This window comes from Sciurus vulgaris (assembly GCF_902686455.1).
Source record: "Sciurus vulgaris genome assembly, chromosome: 2".
Lineage (NCBI taxonomy): Eukaryota > Metazoa > Chordata > Mammalia > Rodentia > Sciuridae > Sciurus > Sciurus vulgaris.
In genome coordinates this window covers 76,885,955-76,902,945 of record NC_136462.1, presented here as the reverse complement: position 1 = coordinate 76,902,945, position 16,991 = coordinate 76,885,955, and the positions used below count along the sequence as shown (strand labels likewise).

The window sequence follows — 16,991 nt, the reverse complement described above, 5'->3', positions numbered from 1 at the left end:
ATCCTTCTCTAAAATAGACCATATATTATGCCACAAAGCTAATGTTAGCAAATACAAGAAGATAGAGACACTACCTTGTATTCTATCAGATCATAAAGGATTGAAGTTAGAAATAAATGAAAGAGTGAAAAACAGAAACTACTCGAACACCTGGAGATTAAACAATATGCTCTTATATGATGAATGGATAACAGAAGATATTAGGAAGGAAATTAAAAAATTCTTAGAGGTAAATGAGAACAAAGAAACATCATATCAAAATCTCTGGGACACTATGAAAGCAGTACTTAGAGGAAAATTTATTTCATGGAGCGCATTCAATAAAAGAAGTAAAACTCAACAAATAAACGACCTAACAACTATGGCTCAAAGCCCTAGAAAAAGAAGAACACACCACCATCAAAAGTAGTAGAAGACAGGAAATAGTTAAAATCAGAGCTGAAATCAACGAAATTGAAACAAAAGAAACAATGCAAAAAATTGACAAAATAAATAGTTGGTTCTTCGAAAAAATAAACAAAATTGATAAACCTTTAGCCACACTAACAAAGAGAAGACGAGAGAAAACCCAAATCGCTAAAATTCGGAATGAAAAAGGAAATATCACAACAGATAGGATTGAAATACAAAACATAATTAGAAGCTATTTTGAAAATCTATACTCCAACAAAATAGAAAATTTCGAAGACATCAACAGGTTTCTGGAGACATATGAATTGCCTAAACTGAACGAGGAGGACATACACAATTTAAATAGACCAATTTCAAGTAATGAAATAGAAGAAGTCATCAAAAGCCTACCAACAAAGAAAAGTCCGGGACCAGATGGGTTCTCAGCCGAGTTCTACAAAACCTTTAAAGAAGAGCTCATTCCAATACTTCTCAAAGTATTCCATAAAATAGAAGAGGAGGGAACCCTCCCAAACTCATTCTATGAAGCCAATATCACACTGATACCTAAACCAGACAGAGACACATCAAGGAAAGAAAATTTCTACCTAAAGTGCTATACAAATTCAATGCAATTCCAATTAAAATCCCAATGACGTACCTTACAGAAATAGAGCAAGCAATTATGAAATTCATCTGGAAGAATAAGAAACCCAGAATAGCTAAAGCAATCCTTAGCAGGAAGAGTGAAACAGGGGGTATTGCAATACCAGATCTTCAACTCTACTACAAAGCAATAGTAACAAAAACGGCATGGTATTGGTACCAAAATAGAAAGGTAGATCAATGGTACAGAATAGAGGACACGGACACAAACCCAAATAAATACAATTTTCTCATACTAGACAAAGGGGCCAAAAATATGCAATGGAGAAAAGATAGCCTCTTCAACAAATGGTGCTGGGAGAATTGGAAATCCATATGCAACAGAATGAAACTAAACCCATATCTCTCACCATGCACGAAACTAAACTCAAAATGGATTAAGGACCTCGGAATCAGACCAGAGACCCTGCAGATTATAGAAGAAAAAGTAGGTCCAAATCTTCACCTTGTTGGTCTAGGATCAGACTTCCTTAACAGGACTCCCATAGCACAAGAAATAAAAGCTAGAATCAACCACTGGGATAGATTCAAACTAAAAAGCTTTCTCTCAGCAAAGGAAACTATCAGCAATGCGAGGAAAGAGCCTACAGAGTTGGAGAATATCTTTGCCAATCATACTTCAGATAGAGCACTAATCTCCAGAATCTATAAAGAACTCAAAAAACTCTACTCCAAGAATTCAAATAATCCAGTGGACAAATGGGCTAAGGAAATGAATAGACACTTCACAGAAGAAGATCTACAAGCAATCAACAAACATATGGAAAAATGTTCAACATCTCTAGTAATAAGAGAAATGCAAATCAAAACCACCCTAAGATTCCATCTCACCCCAATTAGAATGGCGATTATCAAGAATACGAGCAACAACAGGTGTTGGCGAGGATGTGGGGAGAAAGGTACACTCATACACTGCTGGTGGGGCTGCAAATTAGTGCAGCCACTCTGGAAAGCAGTGTGGAGATTCCTTAGAAAACTTGGAATGGACCCTCCATTTGACCCAGCTATCCCACTCCTTGGCCTATACCCAAAGGACTTAAAATCTGCATACTACAGAGATACAGTCACATCAATGTTCATAGCTGCTCAATTCACAATAGCCAGACTGTGGAACCAACCTAGATGCCCTTCAATTGATGAGTGGATAAAGAAACTGTGGTATATATATACAATGGAATATTACTCAGCCATAAAGAATGATAAAATGATGGCATTTGCAGGCAAATGGATGAAATTGGAGAATATCATGCTAAGTGAGATAAGCCAATCTCAAAAAGCCAAAGGACGAATGATATCGCTAATAAGTGGAGGATGACACATAATGGGGGGGAGGGAAGGGTTAGTGTTAGGGTTGGAGTTAGGGTTAGGGAGGGGGGCAAGTATGGAGGAAGGAAGTACTGTATAGAGGGTAAAGAGGGGTGGGAGGGGTGGGGGGAAGGGAAAAAATAACAGAATGAATCAAACAACATTACTCTATGTAAATTTATGATTACACAAATGGTATGCCTTTACGCCATGTACAAACAGAGAAACAACATGTATCCCATTTGTTTACAATAAAAAAAAAAGAAAATTTCAGACCAATATCCTTAATGAACATTGATGCAAAAATTCTCAATAAAATTTTAGCAAATCGCATACAAAAACATATTAAAAAGATAGTGCACCATGATCAAGTGGGTTTCATCCCAGGGATGCAAGGTTGGTTCAACATTCGGAAATCAATAAATGTCATTCACCATATCAATAGACTTAAAGTCAAGAATCACATGATTATTTCAATAGATGCAGAAAAAGCATTTGATAAAATACAGCACCCCTTCATGCTCAAAACACTAGGAAAAATAGGGATAGTGGGAACATTCCTTAACAGTGTAAAGGCCATCTATGCTAAGCCCATGGCTAATATCATTCTAAATGGTGAAAAACTGAAAGCATTCCCCCTAAAAACTGGAACAAGGCAGGGATGCCCTCTTTCACCACTTCTATTCAATATCGTCCTTGAAACTCTAGCCAGAGCAATTAGACAAACCAAAGAAATTAAAGGGATACGAATTGGAAAAGAAGAACTCAAACTATCCCTGTTCGCTGATGACATGATTATATATTTAGAGGAACCTGGAAATTCCACCAGAAAACTCTTAGAACTCATAAGTGAATTCAGTAAAGTAGCAGGTTACAAGATCAATGCCCATAAATCCAACGCATTTTTATACATAAGTGATGAATCTTCAGAAAGAGAAATTAGGAAAACTACCCCATTCACAATAGCCTCGAAAAAAATAAAATACTTGGGAATCAATCTCACAAAAGAGGTGAAAGACCTCTACAATGAGAACTATACAACACTAAAGAAAGAAATTAAAGAACACCTTAGAAGATGGAAAGATCTTCCATGTTCTTGGATAGGAAGAATTAATATTGTCAAAATGGCCATACTACCTAAAGTGCTATACAAATTCAATGCAATTCCAATTAAAATCCCAATGATGAACCTTACAGAAATAGAGCAAGCAATTATGAAATTCATCTGGAAGAATAAGAAACCCAGAATAGCTAAAGCAATCCTTAGCAGGAAGAGTGAAACAGGGGGTATTGCAATACCAGATCTTCAACTCTACTACAAAGCAATAGTAACAAAAACGGCATGGTATTGGTACCAAAATAGACAGGTAGATCAATGGTACAGAATAGAGGACACGGACACAAACCCAAATAAATACAATTTTCTCATACTAGACAAAGGGGCCAAAAATATGCAATGGAGAAAAGATAGCCTCTTCAACAAATGGTGCTGGGAGAATTGGAAATCCATATGCAACAGAATGAAACTAAACCCATATCTCTCACCATGCACGAAACTAAACTCAAAATGGATTAAGGACCTCGGAATCAGACCAGAGACCCTGCAGATTATAGAAGAAAAAGTAGGTCCAAATCTTCACCTTGTTGGTCTAGGATCAGACTTCCTTAACAGGACTCCCATAGCACAAGAAATAAAAGCTAGAATCAACCACTGGGATAGATTCAAACTAAAAAGCTTTCTCTCAGCAAAGGAAACTATCAGCAATGCGAAGAAAGAGCCTACAGAGGGGAGAAAATCTTTGCCAGTCATACTTCAGATAGAGCACTAATCTCCAGATCTATAAAGAACTCAAAAAACTCTATACTAAGAATACAAATAATCCAACCAACAAATGGGCTAAGGAAATGAACAGAGACTTCACAGAAGAAGATCTACAAGCAATCAACAAACATATGGAAAAATGTTCAACATCTCTAGTAATAAGAGAAATGCAAATCAAAACCACCCTAAGATTCCATCTCACCCCAATTAGAATGGCGATTATCAAGAATACAAGCAACAATAGGTGTTGGCGAGGATGTGGGGAGAAAGGTACACTCATACATTGCTGGTGGGGCTGCAAATTAGGGCAGCCACTCTGGAAAGCAGTGTGGAGATTCCTTAGAAAACTTGGAATGGATCCACCATTTGACCCAGCTATCCCACTCCTTGGCCTATACCCAAAGGACTTAAAATCAGCATACTACAGAGATACAGTCACATCAATGTTCATAGCTGCTCAATTCACAATAGCCAGATTGTGGAACCAACCTAGATGTCCTTCAATTGATGAATGGATAAAGAAACTGTGGTATCTATATACAATGGAATATTATTCAACCATAAAGAATGATAAAATGATGGCATTTGCAGGCAAATGGATGAAACTGGAGAATATCATGCTAAGTGAGATAAGCCAATCTCAAAAAGCCAAAGGACGAATGATATCGCTAATAAGTGGATGATGACGACACATAATGGGGGCGGGAGGGGTTAATGTTAGGGTTAGAGTTAGGGTTAGGGAGAGGGGCAAGAATGGAGGAAGGAAGTACTGTATAGAGGGAAAAGAGGGGTGGGAGGGGTGGGAGGAGGGGGAAAAACCAGAATGAATCAAACAACATTACTCTATGTAAATTTATGATTACACAAATGGTATGCCTTTATGCCATGTACAAACAGAGAAACAACATGTATCCCGTTTGTTTAGAATTAAAAAAAAAAAAAAAAAAGAACCTGTTCAGTAAGAGTCGAGCTTGCGGTTGATTGACCTCAGGACTCCTTTAGGAAACAATTCTACAATGCAGGAATAGAAGTTATTACAACTGTGGAAAACATTAAATGCATGAATGTGACTCCAAATTGCCATTTAGTAGCTTTGCATTATGGGATGAAAAACAAAAAACAAAAAAGAAAAAATACTCCTTCATTCCCAGGGAGTGAGTGTTAGGCAGACACACAGCACAGTCAGAGCCTCCTATAGTCCAACATCCTAGTATTTTCTTGTTGTACCAAAAATAAATAACCAGAGAATGACTTCACCGCTTATAAAATCATGAACACTTAAAAAATGACACATGGTGGTATTGATTCCTACTTAAATTTTTTTTGCAAACTACTAAAAAACTTGTATTTGCAAAATAGTTGATAAAAATATTTCTCTGGGTTGTATAAGAAGAGAGACAGAGACTATTGATAAGATGTGGCATATAATTAATCAGACTTGACTTCTTTCTCTCTTGCTTTACCAGAGGTTGGACTCTCCTCGTCTTTAGTTTCTGTTTTCGGAGGTAAGTTGTTAATATCTTGGTTGACTGCTTTGACCTGTTTTGCTTTCCTTTTCCCTTTTATTTGAATATTTTTTGTCTGAAGATTTATCCTTTCTTGCTTTCTGTTTTGACTTTGTTTCTCCTTTTGCAGCAGGTACGGCTGACAACCTTGCCCCTTGGCTCTTGGGCTTCTCTTGCACTATGCTTTTGACTGAACTGAGTTTCCCCTTGGGTATCTTGGCAGTGGGGAGGGGGCCTGCTGGCTAGAGCCTTCACCAAGCTGCCTAGCCTTGCTGCTCCTTCTACCCTGTGCAAAACTCTTATCTAGACCGTTTCTTCAGCTGACCTTGTGATGCTGTTATCTCTCTGTGTCTGTCAGGTGGCCCACTAATTGGGTCCCATTCATCACAACTCAGAATTAATGCCTTAGTGATAATGATGCTCTTATCTGTTTTTGGGGGGGGTGTTGACTGGGCCACCAACTGCTCTTTTCACATGAGGGGCCCATGTGATGCTCTTTTGTCTGTGGTGACGACCTTCCTGGAAGCCCTTGGTTTCCAATTCATCTTGTAGGTTCTGTCCAGTTCTCAGCAGCTTCCACTGTCCCACTACTTCTTATTGACCATGAAGGCAGGGAAGGCTCACCACTCTCTCCCCACATCCAGTTGTTCAGTTTCTTGGGAAGAAGTGTTGACCTGGGTATGTTGCTGTCCTAAGGATCTGGGGATAAAGAGGTGATGGAGCCCTAGCCGCAACTTAGTGTGCATTTGAGTCTTCTAAGGAAATTTATACTCAGTGTCTCTGCTCTTTGTATTCCACATTTAAAAACTGTTCTTTAATTATACAAGTGTAAATCAGAGTTAGGAAAATTTAAAAAAATCAACTTTTTAATTACAGTCCAACATAGAGTCTTTATTTTTTTGGTACCAGGGACTAAACCCAGAGGCGCTTAACCACTGAGCCATATCCCCAGCCCTTTTTATATTTTATTAGAGACAGGGTCTTACTGAGTTGCTTAGGGCCTCATTAAGTTGCTGAGGCTGGCTTTGAACTCAATCTTCCTGCCTCAGCCTCCCAAGGCCCTAGATTACAGGCGTGCACCACCATGCCCAGCTGGGTCTTTAATTTTTGAGATCTATTTTTGAAAATGTTTTTTCCCCCCATGTGCTTATTGTTTCACATAGAGTTAGAGGAGAGTTTATAGTCAGTCCTGTGCATTCTCTTTCTATACTTTACATCTGTACTGATCAGTGGCAAAACTGGAAGCCCAGGTCTGTGGACTGGCAGACAGTGGGGAAGGTGGAGGTGCTGGGTCCCTGGAATGGGGCTAGTGGTGGCAGCAGTTTCTCAGTGTGATTATCAGGAGTCATTCCTATTTTTTTAGGCATCTAGGGACTGTGGTGTTCCCCTGTGTGTGTCCCCTTTAATTGCAGGTGTTACATAGTTGTCTGGAGTCCATGCCCTGTTTTCTCTTTCCTTTATAGTAGGGTGGCAGGGTGGTGGCTATGGGATTCAGAGAACTACAAGTCACTTGGGGGAGGACATTTTGGAGAACTTGATCTAACTCAGGTATTCCTCTTCTGGGAGACCTGTAGACACTGTCATCTCTAAGGAAGATGATAGTTGAATTGGTTCTGGGGCTAGGCTCACCCTAATGTTCTTGGGGATCCCTCTCCTGGGCTGGCATGGGCTTTCCCTGTGTACAGCTGTGGAAAGGGCTGATCCCCTCCTTCTGCTGTGACCTCTGTAGTCAGCAACCCATCCCAAGAAGTTCTGAGGGCAGATGCTCCTCTGGTTGCAGACATAGCATTGAGGCAGTTGGTGAAGATGTGTCAAGGACACAAGGTATCAACAGCCAGGCCTAGGGTCATCTGTGGCATGGTCATGGGAAGTTTGCTGCAGCAGGCACATGAATTGCAGTGACTAAGGTATGAGGTTTGTGGAGGAGACTTGAGAGGAGGAGGAGGAAGAAGAGAGGTCAGCAGAGAAAGAAGGTAAATCTGTGCCTATCTGACTCTGGAGGTGAAATCCTCTTGTGCGGATGTACCTATTTTAGATTACCTTTAATAATTACAACACCACACCACATAATGTGCAAGGAAATTGGTAGTCACAATTATTAACTCAGCAAGAAAGGAGCCCAGCACATTTCTTCAGTCATGCTAGAGGGGGATATGGGCGAGGAAGCAAACCAGTGCTTGTCTGTGAGCACAGAATGGAGACAGGCACGCACGTTGCAGGCTGCATCTTTATTCACTGGGGACAATCATCAGCATCTCCAAGAGTCTCCCTGAGTTCAGGTTGGGACCAGGCTCCCATGAAATCCTGGGGCTACCCAGGGAGAGCTCTGGCTTGGGAACTCAGGCTGGGCAGCTTCTCTGCTAATCGCCCTTTAAGATTTTTTTAATCCAGGGCACATATGGGGAGATGTGAGTGAAGATCGCAGGTGGCTTTGCATTTCCACGTCCGTAGGACACAATACCATGGGCCACCCCAGCACACAGAAGGGGGCCCCCAGAGTCCCCCTGTGGATTAGAGAAAGCAGATCATGAGCAGATTGTTGCCCCTCCACCCCCGCTACTCTCCCCTCTCCCTGGTTCAGTGAGATCCCAGCTAGCTCCAAGGTACCCAAAGTTGGGGCTGCAGTCCTGGCCCCCCAGGGGGTCATCAGTTTGGGGTTTAAAGCCTGCATTCTTTCTCTGGCCTGGGCCCACTGCTCCGGATCCTGACCCCTCCACCCTCTTCCTTTCTCTTCTGGAACCCTGTGTGGCAGACTGATAGGAAGGTAAGAGGTAGGACTTGGATAAAGGAAGAGGGGTCCTAAAAGGAGGATTCCTGTTGCTAGAGGACGAGGAAGCCACAAACACAGACACCACTGTGTCTGGTCCTCCCTCCCAAGGATGCTGTCTCTGTATGTGGGAAGGACATGCAGGTGTGTGGTCACCTTGAATGCTGATCTCTTCTTCCTGGGGTTGCCCACACAGATTTGCAAGTTGTGATCGAAAAGCTGAAAGTGGTCACAGGCCTTTCCATTCATGATTCTCAGCTTCACCTCTCTCAGAACGTCTGACCCTGGCTTCATCACTCCTGTTTTCCCCCAGCCAGCTGTCCGGCACACTCTCCCAGGTTGAATAAAGGCAGACCGGGTGGGCAGGGGGACTGTCCCCACAGCATGGGTCAGCTTGGCTCTCCTTTGCAGCTGTGAGGGGAGGGAGAAGAGCTGGATTGCCAAGCCCCTGGAAGATGGGTGGTGTGGCAGAGCTCCCTGAGGCAGGGCCAAGAGTTTCTACCCAGCGTGGCTGTGATGATCTGGAGTGGGAGGGTGGGACCTGAGCAAATGAGAAGGGCACAGGCATGAGAAGACTGGAGGCAGGGGGAGTTGAGAAGGGCAAGAAAGATAATAGCACCTTCAGTAACATGATGTCATTGAGATTGGTAAAGGAGTTATAATTCGGGTGAACAATTTGTTCTGCAACTTTCCGCCTCTGCCATGTAGATTCTTCCTGGGTCAAGTTATGAACGCCAAGAGTGACAGTAATTTTCCTGTTGAGAGGGAAGACAGAGGCAGTAAAAGTGCCTGTCTCCTTACAAGTGCCTATTCTGAGAAAACTGACACCAGGCCCTCCTCTTTCCCTGTGCAGAGCCACTGGAGGGACTCAGGTCTCTTCAGGAGGGTGGGGCTCTGGCAGACACACTTGCACCCTGAGTGCAAGCTCTTCTCTCACGGCAATGAGAAGGGCAGTGCTGGCTTGCCTTGACCTGGCTTCCCTGTACAAAGCCCTGGCCTTTGGAGATGGAGATGACCAATGAAATGGTCCAGGTCCACCCAATAAACATTGCTGACCTGCTCGCAATGAAGAGGGCAGGGAAACCTCTCTTCAGACTACTTTAAAGTTGTCTTTAACTCTGGTTCCTCCACTTCCTCATATGAAGAAAGAACAAGCCAAAACCTCTTACCTTCCTTCACAATGAGCAGCTGTCATTACAAACTTTTGACTTATGAGAAACCCACCACAGTTGGCAGCAGAACCACTGTCAGTGATGATTTCCAGATGGGCCATGTAGGGCCGGGAGTGTGGCTTGGACTCCATACCACCGATAATCTCCTCTGAAACGAGAGCCCCAGGTCCCCAATCATAGCCTTTCAGCATAGCATCGGATGAAGAAGATGGACTGATGCTGAGGGCGTACACCTTAGCCTGGTCCTCATCTCTTGAAAGGATAGGGCTCAGCCCCTCTACGTACCTTTTCTTCTGCCTTTCCCCACCCCAGTTCACCCTGTGACTCGCCATCTTACTTTTCAGAACACAATGCCCTGTCTTGTTTCTGAGTTGTCATTTCCATTTAGACATTTCTTCAGGTCCTCACACTAACCTCCTTAATACAAGGGCAAGGCCAGAGAAGGGCCTTGAATTGTGGGTATCTTGAGGAAAGCAGGCGAATGGGAATCAGTTTTCTAATTCTTTCTCTACCCAAGACTTCTTGTCTTTGGGAAACTGCCAGTGATTTAAAGAAAGAGTTTGACTCTTCCAGGTTGAGATTTCCCTGGAAAACTTGCAAAGAGATCCTGCAGCTTTGATTTAGGGTCTTCCCTGACCCAGGTCAATATTTCTGGGGTGGGAGTTGAAGACCCAGAGAACAGGGAGGTCCAGCAAGACTCACCAGCTCCAGCTTCAGGAGCAAAGAGAATCACCAACAAGAGGATCAGGGCCTGCATTTTCCCAGTGATGCTGCCCATGGTAAGATTACTGTGTCACCGCTCCTAGGTCCCTGCTTTTATAGTCACAGAAGTAGAAGAAATGGGAGGGCTGGAAACCACAGAGCCTGCCTCATCAAGTTTTGTTTGTCACTCTGGCTTGCTTGCCCTCCTTATCAGACATTCTCATGACTCCTATCTGCTGTGCTGTAGTCGAGGCTGTGGTCAGATCCCAGGAGTGCTGGTTCCCAGGATCGGACACGCACCTTCCCCATCCAAAGCAGCTCTCCTGTAGCAGATCTGAACACAAATCTAGAGCAGGGTTCTGCAAACTGTTTCTCTAAATGGCCAAATATTATTTCTAACTTTGAGGATCTTACTGCCTTTGTGGCCACTATTCACCTCTGCTGTGGTAGCACAAAAGCAGCCACAGGCATTATGTGAACAAATGAGTGTGACTGTGTTTAAATAAATCTTTGCTTACAAAAAGAGGTGGCAGGCTGGTCTGGCCTGCAGGTCATAGTTGTGTTGACAAAGGTAGAATATCAGTCCAACTTTGTGTCCAAATAGTGAATAGAATAATAGAATGTGGCAGTGAGAGTAGAAGGAAGAGAATTTCTTGAATACAATGTGCTTGGCACTGAGAGGATTTACCTGCGAGCTCTCATTTAATCTCAGAGGTGAGCCTTTTGGATAAGTAGTGTTATACATATTATGAGCACTTGGTGGAAGTTCAGAATATTATACAGCAGTGGTAAGATCCAAAGTATAATGGTCAGTTTCTTAAACCCATAATTTTCCCATTCTATTCCACTTTGTTTTCTGTAGTTGGGATTAAACCCAAGGCCTCACACGTGCTAGACAAGTGCTCTACCACTGAGCTACAACCCAGCCCTTAAAAATTTTTTTTTTGAATACCGAGACAGTGTCTCGATAATTTGCTCAGGCTGGTCTCAAACTTGGGATCCTCCTGCCTCAGCCTCCTGAGTACCTAGGATTGCAGGTGTGCATCACTGCATCCTGCTCCTTGCTGGATTCTTCAGAGAAGACTAATGAATGGGGGTAGGAGGGAGGCAATTAGCTTGACCTCAATGGTTCCATCCATGTTGGAATTTTCCATGATTGTACACCTTCCTCAGTGATTACAGGATGCCGTGAACATTCCCTCTCCAGAAGTTCCTGGTAATGTCCAGAAGTTCAACAATTCATGTTGAATTTACACTGAATGCCAGATGATGAGAGAGTGTATTTCCAGTAATAGGGACTAGATAATTTGTTTCTTCTACACCGTAGCTGGAGTCTAGTTCTAGTTCTCTTTTATTTAACTTTACTCAAAAGTCTTTGTTTCTGATCTTTGTTGTAGTTTACCAACCTTTTCTTCTAGTGCTCTCCTTCATGCCTGAGGATCTCCCTTTCTCTTAGATTGTGCTGGAGGTAGCAAGTGCCAGTGAGTGAGGTTGCCAGGAAAGTGAAAGGTGGGAGAAGTGATTCCCTTTGTCCCCTTTCCCTGTCACTTCCTCTGAGGTGAGCTGGAGTGAGCTGATGGGGAGAGCTCCTTGTTTTGCTTTCTTACTTCTGCTGCAGGCTCACTGCAGACCTGTGACAGTTAGCCTTGTGTTGTCCCCTGCTCTGTCTCACCTCTTTCCACCAGTCTCTCCATTCATGGAGAATTCATTCTAGGTAGTCCTCAGCCATCTCTTCCTCACAGCTTTGGGTGAAGTCCCTTGCATCTGAGATGCTTCTCTTATAAATCTTGTGATGGTGGCTATCCCTCTATCAGCTCTCAGCCTTGTACAGGCCAGCAATGGACAGTTCTCTGTTCCTAGAATCGGTCTAGTGCAATCTTCTCACATCTAGTGGACCATGGAGGAAGCTTGAGTGGCGCCAAGCGTCCTTTTCATGTGCCTACAAGAAACATGGGATTTGTCTTTGCTGCCAGTAGGGAGTCAGCCAGCTGCTGAGTCAGTGTTGGAGTCAGAGAACCCAGACTTAGTGCCTCTTATGCTTTCCTCTTCTGTGATTTCAGTTAGGGTGAGTAGACTCCTCCCAACTGAGGAGTCTACTCTGGACTCTGTCATTAGCCTTCCAGCATCTGAAACCAGTGACATCCCAGATAATAATGATCTTCATTATAGTCAGTCATTCCTGAATTTATTTATGTCTTAACACAACCATCCAGAAAAAAAATTTTCTCTTTCCTAAGATGCCATGCATGATTGATGTAGTTCTGATCGTTTTGTTGGTCTATTGGTGCTGCCATAGTGAAAGGATCTAGGCACCAAGATCTCTTGTAGAGTTTGTAAGGGGAATGGTAAAAGAAGAGAACTGGATTTCCCAAAACAAATACCTCTGAATAAATGGCAAAGATCACATTGTGACGGCTTGGGAAAGGATTCATCTTTTTCTTACAGAAGCTTTATTCAGGCCATGCACTTGGGAGCTAGTTGGATTGAGTATATGGTTAGAAGCCCTTACCTGTTAACATCCCCACTCTGTGACTTTGGGCCGAATTTCTTCATCACTCTTAGTTCCTCTTTTTCCCATCTGTTAAATGGGTTTAACAATAGTGAGAATTAAATACAAGATTTTTTTGGGGGGGGAGATAAAGGATCAGGTATCAAAAATACCCTGTTAGTTATTATTATTATTATTATTATTATTATTCTTTTTACCATTATTAACCCCCAAATTCATTAACCTCTTTCAAAACTTTGTGAACTGAATTGGCTTCTTTTGATTTGCATTAGAACTCTAAGGGGCCAAGAGAAATAAAATACATCTCCTAGTACTTGTCCTGATCCAGTTACAATATATGACTGATTCTGGAACCCTCTACTCTGTTTCTAGCCCCTGTTCTGTAGAGCAGTTTTCCCTATGCCCTGGGTTTCCCCAGCCCCATGACAATGACATATTGTTCTCTGAGTCATGCTTAGGAAGTTGAAGGCTGGGGTAATTAGTTGTATCCTGTTTGTTTTGGATCAGTGTGTACCACTATTTTTGTGTCTTCTTCTAGTTACTCAACTTCCCTTTGTTTTATGGCCTCTTACGTGTGGTCTGGATTCCTTGATAATCACATGAAACAAATTGGCATTATCTCCCCTAGGTTCAACCCTCTATTGCTTTTCCTTTGTTGTCATATGAAATTTTTCAACAACAATGTTTATGTTTACTTAGCTATCAAAATTCTCCATTTCTCCCAGACTCTTGGTTTTGGGATAAAATGCCACTCACTCATGCAGTGTATCAGTCAAAACTACCTGGATGGAATTCAACTAGATGCCTGTCTCTGGTAATACAAAGGAGATCACAATCTGTAAGCCCCTGTTTGTAGCACAAATAGCATCATGCTGCAGCAGAGAGACATAATACATTGGGGGATGGTAAGACAAACTCATGGTCCATTCTAGTAAGGTGGTAACAGCTTCATTTGAATTGAGGTCTGAAGAATAGTTAGATTCCATCATTGATCAAATTAAGAGATATCATTTCCCTCACCATTATACAACAGTGGAACTGGCTGACTAGAGGGAGCTACCTTCCTGGATGGGGACGCGATGGAAAGGGCTGGGGTGCAGGGCTTTGTGGCTTTGCATTTTATGTGGCTGTGCTCAGCAGGGTTTTGGGCTGTTGATCTCCTCAGAACTGAATTTACTCCTTCTCTGGGTGATTTTTCTTTTCTTTCTCCCCCTCCCCAACTGAGACTTAGAGACAAGTTCTACATTCTTTACCGGTTATCAGCAGTCTTGGTTCTAATAAGAGAATAAAATTTGCCAAATCATATGGATATGAATATACCTTTTCCTTTTGTTAAAAAACTAGCCTGGAAATACTTAAATTAATTATAGAAACACATGAGCATGAGTGTAAACTTCTGTGTACACAGAGACACATACTAGAGAAGATATTTTTAAAGCAACAATTCAATCACTCAGTATTCTTGGTCTCATTGCTCAGAGGCAAACAATTGTTTCTAATTTTTTTGGCATGTTTGTCAAAAGTCAGTTGAGTTCCAGTTGCTCCACATTCTTTTTTTTAAATTTAAACACTGTCTTAGGTGTAAATAGAATTGTCGTAGGTATTAATTTGCATGTCCCTGATCACTGATGATGTTGAAACATCTTCTCTTGTGCTTATCAGCCATTTCTATACCTTCTTTTGTAAAATGTCTGTTAAAATTTTTGGTCCATTATAAAAAAGTCTTGTTTATTGAATTTAATTTAGATGCAGTAATATTTTACTCTTTTTAGGCACTTTTTGTAGGTTTTGATGAATGGATATAGTAATATAAAATTGGTAGAGGCAACTCTTCCACTGGATATGCAAATATCAACACAAGCACATAAGAAACATGAAAGAGCAAGGTAATATGGCCCATCCAAAGAACTCAGTAATTCTCCAGCAACAGACCCCAAAGAAAGGAAATCTATGAAATGCCTGAAAAGAAACCCAAAGTAATGATCTTAAAGTAACTCAGTGAGATGTGAAATAATACAGATAGACAATTCAGTGAAATTACAAAAACGATATGTGATTCAAATGAGAATTTCTTTTTTTTTTATTGTAAACAAATGGGATACATGTTGTTTCTCTGTTTGTACATGGCGTAAAGGCATACCATTTGTGTATTCATAAATTTACATAGAGTAATGTTGTTTGATTCATTCTGTTATTTTTTCCCTTCCCCCCACCCCTCCCACCCCTCTTTACCCACTATACAGTAGTTCCTTCCTCCATACTTGCCCCCCTCCCTAACCCTAACTCTAACCCTAACATTAACCCTTCCCTCCCCCCCATTATGTGTCATCCTCCACTTATTAGCGATATCATTCGTCCTTTGGCTTTTTGAGATTGGCTTATCTCACTTAGCATGATATTCTCCAATTTCATCCATTTGCCTGCAAATGCCATAATTTTGTCATTCTTTATGGCTGAGTAATATTCCATTGTGTATATGTACCACAGTTTCTTTATCCACTTCAAATGAGAATTTCTACCAAAAGAGATAACAAAACAAAATGGAAAATTTGGAAATAAAGGATTCAATGAATGAAGCAAAACATGCTAAGAACAGGCTAGATCTGAGGGAGAAGAGAATGTAATGGAAAACAGTGTTCAATAGAGTAGGTGCCAGTGAAACATTTGTTTCATGGATAGATTCCAAGTCCGTCATGATTTATGAAGGCCCAGGAGCCCCCTTCATCACCTTTTCTGGTTTGGGAGCAGACTGTGATGTTCTCCTCTCCACTCTTCACCTCACCTCTGAGGTCGCTGCAACTGTAGTACCCAGTTCCCAGAATACCCTCAGTAAATGGGACTATCTGAAAGGCACTGAAGTGGCTAAGTGGAAAAGTTTCTAGGTTGGCACTGAGTCCACACCAAGACTGTGGCTTGTGCTGGGCTGGAGAAGAAAGGTTGAACTGGCCCTGTTCATGTGGGAGGTGTGTGAACAGGTCTGTGAACATAGCCTGTCTGTCACATTCTCACAGGCTTTGCTCTGGGGAGAGGAGTGGCACATATGGCCTGGTTTACCCTGATCACTGTGATAAGCTGGTGGGAGCTGACAGACAGATCCTAGTTGGGACAGTGGCTCAGAGTGGAGACTGTTGGATCTGTGGCTAGAGGGAGGCCAGGGAGGAGACTGGGGGGTGGGTGGGTGGAAATGGGCCTCCTGGAACCAGTCAACTCCTTGACACTGGAGAGGGATCTCAGGTGCTTTTCTCCTCTTCCTGTGGCTGGCCTGGATTCAGGAAAGAGTAAAGGACATCTTTGAGATTCCCTAGAAATGAGCTCCATTTCTTCTCAGGGGAGAAAGCCCCTTTCCTGTTGGTCAGAGACTGTATCTGACCTAAACAGATGTTGACAGGACTGGGTCAATGCACTAGGTTTGAGTCCTTGGGTTTGTGGGAAGTGTTTGGAAGTTGGAAACCAGTAGGAGAAGAAGGTGGAGAAGGATGTGGTGCACAGAAGGTGTTGAAGAATATATTCAAGGAAGAAAGAAATCAGCTCCTCTTTACCAAGAGATAGTCTTTATTAAGAGTTAGAGGGGACTTTAGAACATCAGCCATGGTCCCTTTCTTCCTGCCAGGAGAAGTCTGTATTATTACCTTTAAATAAAACCTGCTTAATATGCTTGCCTTGGCGTGCTTCTCTAGTGTTCAATCTTCAACATTAGAAGGAGCAAAACTTGTCACCGGTAAACGGCGGTATCAGATTTGGAGTTCCCACTGGGATTTACGCCGAGAAGCACTCACCCCCAGATGACTTTACAACCTGCTATTCCCCAACCAGACTTCTACCTTGGACCCCTCGATTGACCTGATTTTTTAAAAAAGGAACTCCAAACTGCTTGTCCCTCGCTGCCCCCTTTCAGCTTTGAAGCAGCCAGAACGATCGGCGCCCCCTTTCTTTTCCTTACAGCAGTTAGGAGTACCTAAAGCTAAAGCGGGGAATGAAGCCAGAATTAAGGACAGGCAGTTAGTGTAGAAATAGGGATCGGGTCAAATCGAGGAAATGAAGCCGTGAAGCCATCTGCCTCTGGAAGTTGGAGACTGCCCCTGGAAGAATGGAATGTCAAGGGTCTCTGTAGCCCATTGATTACCAAATTTACCTGCCTTTATCAAGGACTGCA

General features: G+C 42.4%; 1 protein-coding gene and 1 long non-coding RNA gene across 2 annotated transcripts in view; one reads left to right on the top strand and one right to left on the bottom strand.

The window, feature by feature from the left end:
• CMA1 (chymase 1) overlaps window positions 1-10,458 on the bottom strand; it is a 35,175-nt gene extending 24,717 nt beyond the window's left edge. The window contains exons 1-5 of the mRNA XM_079126655.1: window positions 10,330-10,458; window positions 9,625-9,775; window positions 9,075-9,210; window positions 8,612-8,866; window positions 8,050-8,192 (exon numbers count right to left, since the gene is read on the bottom strand). Coding sequence (XP_078982781.1) covers window positions 8,050-8,192; window positions 8,612-8,866; window positions 9,075-9,210; window positions 9,625-9,775; window positions 10,330-10,405 — 761 coding nt within the window. The 5' untranslated portion in view covers window positions 10,406-10,458. The remainder of the gene's footprint in view (window positions 1-8,049; window positions 8,193-8,611; window positions 8,867-9,074; window positions 9,211-9,624; window positions 9,776-10,329) is intronic.
• Window positions 1-16,991, top strand: part of LOC306654064 — a 449,736-nt gene that overhangs the window by 58,283 nt on the left and 374,462 nt on the right. The window lies entirely within an intron of this gene.